The 15,160-nt window shown below is 42.9% G+C and overlaps 1 protein-coding gene across 1 annotated transcript in view; it reads left to right on the top strand.

Moving 5' to 3' along the window:
* The first annotated feature begins 306 nt into the window (after positions 1 to 306).
* The window catches only part of GLA (galactosidase alpha), a 31,110-nt gene continuing 16,256 nt past the window's right edge, over positions 307 to 15,160 (top strand). The window contains exons 1-4 of the mRNA XM_056537696.1: positions 307 to 501; positions 8,073 to 8,247; positions 11,045 to 11,222; positions 13,615 to 13,706. Of these exons, the coding sequence (XP_056393671.1) occupies positions 338 to 501; positions 8,073 to 8,247; positions 11,045 to 11,222; positions 13,615 to 13,706 (609 nt within the window). The 5' untranslated portion in view covers positions 307 to 337. The remainder of the gene's footprint in view (positions 502 to 8,072; positions 8,248 to 11,044; positions 11,223 to 13,614; positions 13,707 to 15,160) is intronic.

The raw sequence follows: 15,160 nt of genomic DNA, 5'->3' as shown, positions 1-15,160 counted from the left end.
CCCACTGCATATTAGTATATATATATATAGAGGCATTACAGCGGGGGAGCGTGTCTAGGGAGGTTGGGGCGGGGCAGGAGGTGAGAAACGGAGGAGAGTAGGTGTACCCGGGGAGGTTCGGGGAGGAGGCCTGTGCAAATTGCCCAATCCTGGGAAGATTCACTATGTTTACTAATAATATTTCAGAAGAGCGGAAGCGGCGCACTGATTGGCTGTGCTCTGATTGGCTGTGCGCTGATTGATAGGCTGTGCACTGATTGGCTGTGCACTGATTGCCTGTGCTCTGATTGGCTGCACGCTGACAGTGAATCCTGCAGGCTTGTGCTTCGTAGATGCGATGGACACTGTGTGGTGGCTGCTGTCTTTTGGTGCCCTGCTGTGTCTGCCCGGAGTGCCCGGTCTAGACAATGGCTTGGCCCGCACCCCTGTCATGGGCTGGTTACACTGGGAGAGGTTCATGTGTGAGACGGACTGTGTAAGGAACCCAAACAACTGCATCAGGTGAGGGCAGGGCGGACGGGCGACGAGGAAGTGGCGGCTACAGGCACGAGATACAGTCTGCACTTACAGGATCTGAGGCTCTCCAGCTGTTGCAAAACTACAACTCCCATTATGCCCTGACAGTCACGGCTGTCAGGACATTATGGGAGTTGTAGTTTTGCAACAGCTGGAGAACCACAGGCAGGTGCATCCCTTTTCTGTATATTCTATATATTCTGTAGATGTCAGTGGCTTCGCCTTATACAGATCAGGCCAAAGAAGTGTTGTCCAAACAGCGGGCCTCCAGCTGTGGCAAAACTACAACTCCCAGCATGCCTGAACAGCATACGGCTGCCCGGGCATGCTGGAAGTTGTAGTTTTGCCACAGCTGGAGGCACGCTGTTTGGAAAGCACCAGGCTAAATTTATATATGGGTCCCATCAAAGCCACAATACATTGTGACTTCACTGATGGAACAAAGGCGGAACTCCTTATATGATTGGAAATGGTCACAGGGTTACACCCAACTTTTTCCCCTTAAAGGGGTACTCCGGCGCTAAGACATCTTATCCCCTATCCAAAGTATAGGGGATAAGATACCTGATCGTGGGGGTCCTGCCACTGGTGACCCCTGTGATCTTCCACGCCGCACCCCGTTATAATCAGTCTGATTACTAGCGATCACGGGGACGGAGCATAGTGATGTCACGGCTCCGCCCCCATATGATGTCACCTCAATGCAAGCCTATGGAGGGGGCGTGACAGTGTGACGTCGCATGGGGGCGGAGCCGTGATGTCACTATGCTCCGGCGAATGCAGAACTACATAGGACACAGTTCTGCACCTCACACCGGCTTTGCGCAATGGAGATAGGACCAGGGCCGGATTAACATAGGGGGTGAATGGAGCTGCAGCTCCAGGCCCCTACATGAAACTAGGCCCAGCTCTGCCCACATAGGCTTCCCAGCGCCAACCCACGATCACAGTGTGAGGAGAGGGCCAGCCTTACGACCTCCCAGGCTGGTTCTTTTGCACAACTCACAGCCCCAGGTCATATGCCTACGTCAGGTAGAAGACGCTTCCCCCTGCAGTTAATGTTGTGTACGACTTTAAGGAGCATAGAAAAGCTGGGTAATTTCTCACCTAGCTGTTTCATACTCCTGAATGGCATATCTGCTTATAATAGATCAGCTGTAAAGGGTATACACATTGCCTGATGAAGTGCCCTTTACAGGCAAGAAATGCGCTGCGGTTGTGTTCTTAATAAACCTTATGAAGTGAATCCCTGCAGATCTTTCTTCTACTGCACTGCGCCTGACAAGGATCCAGTTTTATATTTGCCACTTTTTCTGCTACTATGAACCGGTGAGCGAGGTCCTGACTGGAGAATCCAGGCTGCGCGCACAGAGTCCTTCCTATGCAGAAAGATAAAATAAGTTATACGGGTCAGAAGATGACAATTTTAAACATATTAAAGAAGTACTCCAGGATGGAAAAATTGTCCTCCATACTGCCGGCAGTAAAAAAAAATAGAGATACATACCTTCCTTCGTTCCTCTGGTAACCCACTCCGGTCTCCACCGCGATCCTCTTCCTGGTTGCTGCTGGTCGGTGAGTCATACTGCACTCATCGGCCGGCGATAGGCTGAACGGCAGTGGTGCCGCAGCAGGTGCCGGCCCTAAAATGTCACACTGCCGCTCAGCCTATAGCTGGCCAAGACGGGACTTGGCTGCGGCCGGTGATTGGCTGAGTGCAGTATGACTCACCAACCACTGGCAACCAGGAAGAGGATCGCGGCGGAGACAGGAGTGGGTTACCGGGGGAGCGAAGGAAGGTATGTACATCTTTATTTTTTTTAATTTTTTTTACTGCTGGCAGTATGGAGGACAAGTCTCTCTTCCTGGAGTACTCCTTTAATTTTGGTGCATGTAGTTATAATTTTTATTTTTTAAGCAGTAAACTAGAATAAAACCTACATAAATTGGGTATCCTTGTAATCGTATGGACCTACAGAATAAAGATAAGGTGTCATTTTTACAAAAAAAGTGCACTGCATAGAAACGGAAGCCCACCAAAGTTACAAAATGTTTTTTTTTGTTTTAAAATCACCCGTAGAATAATTTTTTATTAAATTTTTTTTGTTTCTCAGCAGATTATGTAATAAAATAAGTAATGTAATTGTAATGTACGATTGTTGACGCAAAAAAAAACAGCCCTTATATGGGTCTGTAGGTGCAAAATTGAAGGGGAGGAGGAAAAAACGAAAGTGCAAAAATGAGAATTGGCCGGGTCCTTAACCCCTACAGGACCCATGACGTACCGGTACGTCATGAGTCCACTCCCGTTCATAGCGGGTCAGGCGCGTGGCACTGATCGCGGTGCCATGCGCTATTAACCCTTTAGACGCAGTGTTCAAAGTTGAACGCTCTGTCTAAAGTGAAAGTAAACTAATGCCGGTTAGCTCAGGGAGCTGTTCAGGATTGGTGCGATGAAATCGCAGCATCCCGAACAGCTTACAGGACCATCGGAGGGTCCCTACCTGCCTCCATGCTGTCCGATTGCCAAATGACAGCTCAGTGCCTGAGATCCAGGCATGAGCAGTCAAGCGGCAGAATCATTGATCAATGGTTTCCTATGAGAAACCATTGAACAATATAAAAGATCAGTTAGTGCAGTGTTATAGCCCCCTATGAATAAAGATCATTTAACACCTTCCCTAATAAAAGTTTGAATAACCCCCCTCTTTTCCTATTTAAAAAAAAAAACTGTAAATAAAAATAAACATGTGGTATTGCTGCATGCGGAAATGTCCGAATTATATAAATATATTTTATATAATTAAACGGCACGGTCAATGGCATACGCGAAAAAAAATTCCAAAGTCCAAAATAGTGCATTTTTGGTCACTTTTTATATCATGAAAAAAGTCCTATCAATGCAAAAATGGTACCGCTAAAAACTTCAGATCATGGCGCAAAAAATTTGCCCTCATACCACCCATATGCGGAAAAATAAAAAAGTTATAGGGGTCAGATGACAATTTTGAACATATAAATTTTCCTGCCTGTAGTTATGATTTTTTCCAAAAGTATGACCAAATCAAACCTATATAAGTAGGGTATCATTTTAATCGTATGGACCTACAGAATAAAGAGAAGGTGTCATTTTTACCGAAAAATATACTGCATAGAAACGGAAGCCACCAAAATTTACAAAATGGTGTTTTGTTTTTTTTCTATTTTGTCTCACAATTATTATTTTTTTTCAGTTTCGCCGTAGATTTTTGGGTAAAATGACTGACGTCATTACAAAGTAGAATTGGTGGCGCAAAAAAATAAGCAATCATATGGATTTTTAGGTGCAAAATTTAGAGTTATGATTTTTTAAAGGTAAGGAGGAAAAAGCGAAAATGCAAAAACAGAAAAACTCCGGGTCCTTAAGGGGTTAAGAGGATAAAGGAGTGGGAAAAGTCCAATCTATAGGGAAGGTTCCAGATGGATAGGATCCAGCACTCCAGAGTGGTGAAGAAATCACATCTTTATTGTAAATCTATGGAGATAAAAATATGCAAAATATAAAAACTGTATAAGATAAAACCACCAACGCATTTCGTCTCTCCTTTATCAAGGTATGAACGCCATTGAAAAATGAATAAATAACAATCTTTTCGAACTACCACCTCCTCATTAAGCACACACCTGAGTACCGCCTCCAGCATGGAAGATTAAAGGGGTTATCCACCATAAGGTGATTTTAGTACGTACCTGGCAGACAGTAATGGACATGCTTAGGAAGGATCTGCGCTTGTCCTGGATTTAAATGGCTATGTTGTGAGATTACCATAATACTGTGGTTAGCTTTTTGTGAACTAGTATTTCCTGTTTGGCTTTTCTTTTTATGACTACAAATCCCACTATTCCATTTTCCTTCCTCCCACACATCAGTCACCCCACCCATTGAAACAAATGACCTGTGGTTTTCAAACAGGGTGCCTACAGCTGTTGCATTAGTTGCAGTTGTTCTCTCTCCCACCAAGCGATCCCTCCACCCACTGAAGCAGACAGGCTCCCTGTCATCAGCTGACTAGTGAGTCAGGTCTCGGCCACATTGCAAGCTGGGAAAAATCTGTGACAACAGTCATTTTGTATGCTGATAAAAATAAATAGTGGGGTGAAAATCACATAAGAATTGTGGGAAACCCGTCACACACAGGTACAGACTCTATATTATGAACTACACTAACTTTACAGCCCCTGTAGCATAGTCAAATAAAAAAAAATCCTGGAATACCCGTTTAACTCTTTTATAGCTAACACACAATAATATAGATTAAATTTCATATACACCTATCCAGCATCGTGTGTACATGAATGTAGTATGGCAGTTCAATCGGCATATATTTTTATACATATAAAATTCTGAAATGTGCATATTTAACGTGTCTAGATGATTAGCACAAAACGGACAAACACAAACTAATGTTGTGACCAAAGTTCTAAGTGTATATGAAATTTCACCTATATTATTGTGTGTTGGCTCTAAAAGAGTTAATCTTCCATGCTGGAGGCGGTACTCAGGTGTGTGCTTGATGAGGAGGCGGTAGTTATAAAGGATTGTTATTTATCTATGGCGTTCATATCTTGATAAAGGATAGATGAAACGCGTCGGTGGTTTTATCTAATACAGTTTTTGTATATTTTTATCTCTATGGATTTACAATAAAGATGTGATTTTTTTTTTTTTTTTTTACCACTCTGGAGTGCTGGATCCTATCCATCTGGGACCTTCCCCTATAGATTGGACTTTTGCGGTTTCCTTTCATTGTATTACGGCTACATGACTCCCTTGCACCTGGAGCTGGCAGTCCAGTGAAAAGCATTCACTCATAGGAGATGGTGAGCTGTATCATAATCATCCATTTTGTTAGGCCAGCTTACAAAAATGTATTCCCTATCCATGAGACAGGATATAAGTGTCAGTTCACGGGGGTCCAATCGCTGGGACCACCTGGCAATCTCCAGCCCGGCACCCTGGATAGGGGATACATTTTTCTAAGCTGGATAACCCCTTTAAGACTTATTTTTTTATTGGGAGGGAACCCCTGTTTGTGCCTGATTGCTGCAAAAATATATGGCAATTTCTTTGTTTTCATGCACCTCTGTATTGCACCTGTGAGCCTAATGCTGAACTAGGTGAACTAGGATAGCAGACATTGGAGCTTTTAACTTTGGCATTTAAGGGGTTTAACTGCTAGGACAGAAGTAATTTTGCCTCTGTTGAACCTGCACTATTGCAGCAAGGTGAATGTACCGCACCTTGGTGGCAGTGATGTGTGTGTATATTATATATGTGTGTGTATATAATACATTATATAATATATGTACTGCATTCTGCCAAGGGGTTCAGATATTTAATATAATTCTATAACTAGTTTAACCCCTTAAGGACGCAGGGTTTTTCAATTTTTTGCATTTTCATTTTTTCCTCATCACCTTCTAAAAAATCATAACCCTTTCAATTTTGCACCTAAAAATCCATATGATGGCTTATTTTTTGCGCCACCAATTCTACTTTGCAGTGACATTAGTCATTTTGCCTAAAAATCCACGGTAAAACGGAAAAAAAAATTCATTGTGCGACAAAATTGAAGAAAAAATGTCATTTTGTAACTTTTGGGGTCTTCCGTTTCTACACAGTGCATTTTTCGGTAAATATAACACATTATCTTTATTCTGTAGGTCCATAAGGTTCAAATGATTCCCTACTTATATAGGTTGGATATTGTCGTACTTCGGAAAAAAATCATAACTACTTGCAGGAAAATTTATATGTTAAAAATTCTCATCTTCTAACCCCTATAACTTTATTTTTCCGCGTACGGGCCGGTATGAGGGCTCATTTTTTGCGCCGTGTTCTGAAGTTTTTATCGGTACCATTTTTGTGTTTATTGGACTTTGATTGCTTTTTATTCATTTTTCATGATGTAAAAAGTGACCAAAAATACACTATCTTGGACTTTTGAATTTTTTTGCGCGTACGCCGTTGACCGTGCAATTTAATTAATGATATATTTCTATAGTTCGGAAATTTTCGCACGCGGCGATACCACATATAAAGCAATAGCTTTGTACGGATCAGTCAGATAGGGGCTCGATTGCTCAAGCCTGTAGCTCAGGCTTGGAGCAATCAATCAACGATCGGACGCCGCGGAGTCAGGTAAGGAGACCTCCGCCTTCGTCCCAGCTGATCGGGACATTGTGATTTTATAGCGATGTCCCGATCAGCCCAACTGAGCTGCCGGCACGCGTTTACTTTTGTTTTCAGACGCGGCGGTCAACTTTGATCGCCGCGTCTGAAGGGTTAACAGCGCGCGTCACAACGATCGATGCCGCGCACTGTTAGCCCAGGGTCCCGGCTATGATTAGCAGCCGGGACCGACCTGGTGTGATGCGGGGTCGCGGCATGACCCCGTTTTAAACCCCGGGATCGGGCGTAGGGCGTACATGTACGCCCTACGTCCTTAAGGAGTTAAACAATTATTTCTGCGCCTGTGAAAATGTAAAACATGGTTGTACCTCCAAAAATGTAATGCAAAATTTTGTTTAAACACCTTAAATAAATTTTAGGCTGGGTATGCTTCTGTGTTCATGTACTTAGTTCTGCTACTGTACTTTGACCTTACTTGGGTCTGTTATTGCACTTATGTACTGAGCTTGTGTATATACTGAGCTTTTTTCTGGTACTGTATTTATGTGCCGAGCTTGGTTCTGGTTTTATTTATTAAAATTAGTTCTGGTTTTACTGATTATGTTATATATTATTGTTTTATTTGATAATGTTCAGGATAAGTTTCTGCAGTGTGCTATACAGCACTATGTTTTAGTCAGTCAAGCAGTTGTTTAAGGGGTACTCTAGTGGAAAACATTTTTTATTTTTTTCAAATCCATTGGTTCCAGAAAGTTAAACAGATATTTGTAAATTACGTCTATTAAAACTCTTTAATCCTTCCAGTACTTATCAGCTGCTGTATGCCACAGAGGGAGTTGAGTTGTTATTTCCAGTCTGACCAGTGCTCTCTGCTGACACCTCTGTCTATGCCAGGAATTGTCCATATCAGGATAGGTTTGCTATGGGGATTCGCTCCTACTCGGAACAGTTCCTGACATGGACAGAGGTGTCAGCAGAGAGTACTGTGGTCAGACTGAAAAGAACTACACAACTTTCTCTGTAGTATGCAGCAGCTGATAAGTACTGGAAGGATTAAGATTTTTTTTTAATAGAAGTAATTTACAAATCTGCTTAACTTTCTGGAACCTATTGATTTGGAAATTTTTTTTTTCCCACTGGAGACCCCATTTAAATTTGAATCCCACCCCTGGGAATAACTTTTTGAATTGGCCCATTGCAGAGCTTAATGAAAAGATGCTCCCGAATTGTAATTTTATAGAGAATGCAAGTATTTAATTTAAAACAGACCTATCAGGAGAGCAGACAGGTCCTCTTTAAAGAAGGAGTCCAGGAATTAATTTATTGATTGCTTATAAAGCGCAGCATAGTATGCCACTGTTTCTAATAAGACCATATTTTCCAGCGAACAGCTCTTTATGCAGATGGCAGATATGATGGTATCAAATGGATGGTTAAAAGCTGGATACAAGTACCTGTGCATTGATGACTGCTGGCTAGCTACAGCCCGGGATGAAAAACACAGATTGCAAGCAGATCCCATAAGATTTCCTGGAGGGATCAAGAAATTAGCTGATTATGTAAGTTATACCTCATTGTGCATTCACACGTTTAGGTACATGACATAACAATTACTCTGTTTTCCTTTACACTGATATCTATAACTGGTCCACACAATCTAGAGGTTGTCCTAACTAGATAATCCCCACTTGCACCCACATCTGCCAACAGGAGTGGAGAGCTGATGCAAGGAGTGTTACTCCATCTTCATGGCTCAGCAAAAGCACTTAAAGGGGTATTCCAGGAAAAAACATTTTACATATCAACTGTCTCCAGAAAGTTAAACAGATTTGTAAATTACTTCTATTAAAAAATCTTAATCCTTTCAGTGCTTATGAGCTGCTGAAGTTGAGTTGTTCTTTGTCTCTCTGACACCTGTCTGGGGAACTGTCCAGAGTAGAAGCAAATCTCCATAGCAAACCTATTCTACTCTGTGCAGTTCCCAGACAAGCAGAGATGTCAACAACTCAACTTCAGCAGCTGATGATTATTGGAAGGATTAAGATTTTTTAATAGAAGTCATTTACAAATCTGTTTAACTTTCTGGAGCCAGTTGATATATAAAAATAAAATATGGAATACCCCTTTTAAAGAGAATCTGACAGCTAGTTCACTAAACCCAGTATACTATAGTGTTGGAAATAGTTTTATTCCTAATGCGCCTTAGCGCACATTGGTACCGGGGAGCTCATCTGTATTCACCCCCAGCCCACCCCGGTCTCCCATCCTTTGACCCCATTCTTCTTAAGCCGGGGCTGAAGGATGGAAGGCCAATTCCAGTGGCACCAGGGGAGTGGTGGGAGGTAGGTTAAAGTTTATTTTTCTTGCTGCACTCCTGGCAAACAAAAAAAAAATTAAAAAAACACACACATTGGATAACTCCTTTTAAAGGAGATATCCAGTGCTGAACATCCCCTATCCTAAGGTAAGTTTTAGATCGCAGGGGGTTAGATCGCTAGGGCCCCCCGCGATCTCCTGTACGGGGGCCCCGGCGATCTCCTGTACGGGGGCCCCGGCGATCTCCTGTACGGGGCCCCGGCAGCCCGTGGGAAGGGGGCGTGTTGACCACCGCACGAAGCGCCAGCTGACATGCCCCCTCAATACAACTCTATGGCAGAGCCGGAGCGCTGCCTTCGGCAATCTCCGGCTCTGCCCTGCGATCTGAAACTTATCCCCTATCCTTAATAGAGAAGTTTTTCACTGGACTGCCCCTTTAAGAGGCTTTGTATTTTTGTATAGAAGAGCAAGTCTCTCAGATTCCTAAAATTCTTTGAACCAACACATAGGCAGTCCTGTGTTACTGCACTTCCTGAACTGACAGGGAATACACTAAAGAATACTATAGGTGCTTCTTGTCAAGAGCCTGTCCAGTGTTAAAATATACAGTGGGTGCTGCCATTCTGAATATATTAACAAAACAAAATTTGTTGTAAGGTAAATGCCAATAAGTGGTTAAAGAGGATATCTCAAGATCTAAAGTCATCACTTGTCCACAGGATAGGTAATAACTTGCTGATTATAAGGGATCCAACCACTTTAGTGATCAAGAGAATGAAAGTCCCTTGTCCAATAATGAACTTAGTAACACAGAGCTGTAGCTAGCCCTTTTTTGTGCCTGGACAAGAACAGAAAATTGTGCCACCCCCTGTAGGTAGGTAGCTTGGCCCCGGTTTCACCCCTTTTACAGGTGTAGAGGAGTACAGGGGTGAATAGGTGTACTTGGGGTAACAGAGGTGTACTTGGGAGACAGAAGGGAAACAGAGGGGTGCACATGGGTGTCAGAGAGGTGTACATGGATGACAGGGCATACAGGGATAACGGGTGTAAAGGTATTACAGGGGTGACAAAGGGGTGAAGAGAGGTTACAGCAGGTGACAGAGGGATGTACAGGGGTGTAGAGGGGTGACAGAAGGGCAGGGGTTCAGTACCTGAAGCTGAGTAGGCCTCTGTCAGCGCCGCCCCTGCTCCTTCATTCTGCTGAGGGACCCGGGAGAATCCAGAGTCCAGAGCTGCTCCACAGGAGAGGGAGGATACACGAGGATTGGATCGGCAGCATCACCCGTCCCGGCACTGCACAAAGGCTTCTCTCCAGCCCAGCTTGCATGCCTTTAATTCACAGGTGCCCAGGCCTGGGCAGGAAAATCAAAAAATCTTAGCGCCATATTTCACACCAGAGTGTCCTGGCACCCCATTTGGGAAGCACTGCCTAGTGTAATGTGTGCCAGACTCCCTGTGCAAGCAGGTGCATCGGCCAGGGCCAATCCAGTCCTGGTTGCTGCGACCCCTTGCAACAATGCGCCTGAGGTGATCGCCTCACTTGTCTCATGGGAGCTACAGCCCTGGAGTAACAGTATACATGCTCTGCCACCACTCCATTCACTCTCTATTGGAATTTCAAACATTGCCGAGCACCGTACTCTATATACTGTGCTGTTCTCTTGATAGATGCGGGTCCCAGTGCTCGGAGCCCTCCATTCAGCCAGTTATCACCTATTCTGTAAATAGATAATATATTTTTTGAAATATTAGGATAACCCCATTTACTATAGTAAATTTGAAAGTGACAGATTTACTTTCTGCAATAAAAGAACAACTCTGGAGTAGAATACAGAGTATGATCCTACTTATGTACAAATGCTCTGTATAAAACGCACTATGTCTAGTAAAGTTTAAAGGTCATTTTATTAAGTTTTATGTTGAAAAAAATAAACATGATTTTCAACAACGAATTAGCAAAAAAAAAAAAGGATAAATGTACAACTTGTAAACCTTGTCTCTTGCAGTATAACTGCATGTTTTGTCATTTTATACACCCAGGTTCACTTCCATGGATTACTGCTTGGAATATATCAGGATCTTGGCATAAAGACTTGTGCTGGATATCCAGGAAGCCAGGGATTTTATGAGTTGGATGCACAAACCTTTGCTGACTGGGGTGTAGATTTGCTCAAATTTGATGGTTGTTATTATGAAAATCTGGAGCAGTTGGAAGAAGGTAAGTGCCAGAAATTAGTGTACCGTATATACTCGAGTATAGGCCGAGTTTTTCAGCACGATTTTTCGTGCTGAAAACACCCCCCTCGGCTTATACTCGAGTGAACTCCCCCACCCGCAGTGGTCTTCAACCTGCGGACCTCCAGAGGTTTCAAAACTACAACTCCCAGCAAGCTCGGGCAGCCATCGGCTGTCCGGGCTTGCTGGGAGTTGTAGTTTTGAAACCTCTGGAGGTCCGCAGGTTGAAGACTGATGAGAAGAGGATGATGAAGGGGGGGTGTGGGGATGATGAAGGGGGGGTGTGGGGATGATGAAGGGGGGTGGGGATGATGAAGGGGGGGGTGTGGGATAAGGGGATGATGAAGGGGGGATGTGCGGGATGATAAGGGGATGATGAAGGGGGGATGTGTGGGATGATGAAGGGGGGGGTGTGGGATGATAAGGGGATGATGAAGGGGGGATGTGTGGGATGATAAGGGGATGATGAAGGGGGGATGTGCGGGATGATAAGGGGATGATGAAGGGGGGGGTGTGGGATGATAAGGGGATGATGAAGGGGGGATGTGCGGGATGATAAGGGGATGATGAAGGGGGATGTGTGGGATGATAAGGGGATGATGAAGGGGGGATGTGCGGGATGATAAGGGGATGATGAAGGGGGGATGTGTGGGATGATAAGAGGATGATGAAGGGGGGATGTGTGGGATGATGACAAGGGGATGATGATGAGGATGTTAATGACGGGTCTGGATGATGACAGGGGGGGATGAGGTATTTCCCACCCTAGGCTTATACTCGAGTCAATAACTTTTCCTGGGATTTTGGGTTGAAATTAGGGGTCTCGGCTTATACTCGGGTCGGCTTATACTCGAGTATATACGGTATATTATTGTTGTGACATTGTAGGATCCTTTAAGAAAAGAGGCTTCAGTATGTAAGCCTGCCAAAAGGAAACCTCAAGTAGGTATTGATATATAATGATATAGACATGACTGGAATCCCTGGGGACTCAATAACCTGTTTCTAAAATGTTATTGTAAAGATATATATTTGCTAAATTTTAATTCCATAGATGTTATGATCAATAGCACTTGCACCGCCTCATTGGTTTACAGAGGGAGGGGTTTCCTCTGTCACCCATTAGTGCCCCTGCATTCAGATCATGGAGTGTCGATAGGTTGTCATGGTAGGCCGAGGTCTGATGAAGGTCTAATATATGGTACACGTGTATACCATGTCTATTATAAGTACAAGTGTACGGTATGCCACGTGCGCTGTGGAAATATGTGGAAACGTGCACCAGTAGCAGAAATAAGTCAGATGTTGGTATTTGGGTGCACTTATTTGATGCATTGTATGTTCTTTAGTTTACTGTTTGGTTATTCCCATCCCAGATATTTTTGTAGATATGCCATTACTCTCTAAAAGTTGCCATTCCCACAGGATCCCCACCTAATGAGGTGACTGCTGCATATAAGAGGAGAATCATATAGGTGGTCAATAAAGGGGGTTGTACTATTGACACATCCATGTTAAACACATTTTGGGGACAGATGATCTTTGGAATTACTATGGAGTCATATGATAAACAAGTTCTACTTCAGTTGTGTACATTCACTTTTATGGAAGATTTGTTTGTTTAGCGGTTTCCATAAAAAAAAGCTGGAGCCATGCACAAGTGGAGCAGGTTTATTGTATTCTAGAGTGTCTCATCCAAAGACTTAAGATACCCATACACAGGGGATAAGAGACGACCAACAGCTATCTCTGCTAATCCCTCCATGAGGCCAAGCATCCATGTAGCCAGACTCCACTGACAGTGACTTATCTGTCCAAGAACAAAAAGATTTAAGCAGTTTAAATCCAACATGTCTGATCCTTCTTTCCTCCAATAACTTCTACCAGGGAGAGTTAAATGGGTACTCTGGTGGAAAACACATTTTTTTTTTTTTAAATTAACTGGAGCCAAAAACAGATTCGTAAATTACTTCTATTATTGAAAATCCAAAATAAAAGAACTTCCCATGGAGCATACAGCAGCTAAGTACTGAAAGTATTAAGATTTTTAAATGGAAGTAATTTACAAATTTGTTTAACTTTCTGACACCGCACCAGTTGATTAGAAATTTTTTTGTTTGCCACTGGAGTACCCCTTTAAGAGGCCCCATACACATTAGACAGTCATCCAGTCCCACCACAATGGGCAGGTTGTTGGCTTTTTTTTTCTAAGATTTATGGGAAGGGGGGGGGGGGGGGACTTTTGAAACGCACAAGGACAAACCCCGACATACAGTGCATATTTTTTATTTATTACACATAAGCTTAAGTGTAAGGCTAGACCAACTTCCATAGACCTTCTTTTTTAGTTTGTTTTTTCATTTGTATTTCTACAGGTTACCGCAATATGTCTATAGCATTGAACCGCACAGGTAGAAATATCGTGTATTCTTGTGAGTGGCCACTTTATGCCCGTCGTTTCACAAAAGTAAGGAAAAATAGTGCTCTTAATACAGTAAAAAGATGTGTCCTTTTTAGAAACTAAAATTTGTATAAAATTTAAATGGCTCTAGAACCCATATGTACACATGTCAGAAATAACAAGGCAAACTGGCCAATTGTACCTTTCCCATTGTGTTAGTTTAGCCAACAGTTTGCTACCCCAAACCTCAAGGTAGTGAAGATAGGTGCAACTGGGATGAGTATAGCGTGATCTTATGGCTGCCTGGTGCCCTGTGAAACCAGTATTAGCTGTTACATTCCCAGGCTTTTTAAAGGGTAGTTTTTACAGTAGAGACACCAAAATCTTAGGCAATTGGTTACCTTTATTTAAGGGCTGTGAAGTCGGTAACAGATAAACATTTATCAAAACCTGTAGAGGAAAAGTGGAGAAGTTGCCCATAGTAACCGATCAGATCGCTTCTTTAATTTATAAAAAGGCCTTTGAGAAATGAAAGATCTGATTGGTTGCTATGGACAACTGCTCCAATTTTCCTCTGCACAGGTTTTGATAAATCTCGCAGAATGTGTCCAAGAGATCGGCTCTACTCCTTAGGTGCCCTTGACTCTATGTATTAAAGGAAAATGGTCAACCTGTTCACCCACACTAAACCCAATACACTGGGTTATAGTGTGGGTATACAGGAGCCCAATGAGGGGTCACTTACTTAAAAAATGTGCAGTAGGTCCTGAGATATGCCCCCCAAAAGATCTACTGCTATATTCTGTGAATTGCACGCAGGGTGTGGGGTTTCTAAATCAATTTACATATTCATTGTCTGTGACACCACTTCACTAGGATGTGAAGTCATAGACAATGAATATGTAAATTGAGCTGACATAGCCCCACCCCCTGCACAAGATTCATTGAATTTAGCAGAGAATCTTCTGGGGGACATATCTCAGGACCTACTGGACATATTTAAGTAAGTGACCAATCGTTGGACTCCTGTTCACCCGCACTATAACTCAGTGTATTGGGTTTAGTGTGAGTGAACTGGCTGACAGTTTTCCTTTAAGAGATTCCCCAGACTCAGTGCACAATAGAACTGTGAAGAAAAGGGGCCAGGGAAACTCAATCCAAGGAGCTCCGTGCATCTAACAAAAAGAGCCCGCCTCCTGGACACTTCCCATGGTGACAGTTGTGATATTAAACAACATTTTTCAAGGCAACTTGCATGACCAAAACACCAGGCATTGTTACTCTCCCTGACCACTAAATAGCACTTGATGGCTCAAAACAGCTGGCAAAATTCCTGTAAGTACACACCTGACTTCCTTTTTATGAGCAGTTCTGTGGTTCAGAATTTTGGAGGTATTGTGGGTATTGTGCTATGACACTTTTTTGTGGGTAAGGGAGAATGGTAATATATTAGTAATAAGTATTTCTTAAGCATTTTTATTGGCAAATACATGAAGTGTATGCAAAGATTCAGTATTCAG

The sequence above is a fragment of the Hyla sarda genome, chromosome 9 (genome assembly GCF_029499605.1).
Source record: "Hyla sarda isolate aHylSar1 chromosome 9, aHylSar1.hap1, whole genome shotgun sequence".
Classification (NCBI taxonomy): Eukaryota; Metazoa; Chordata; class Amphibia; order Anura; family Hylidae; genus Hyla; species Hyla sarda.
The sequence above is the reverse complement of the archived record's forward strand: the minus strand, read 5'-3'. Positions and strand labels throughout refer to the sequence as shown.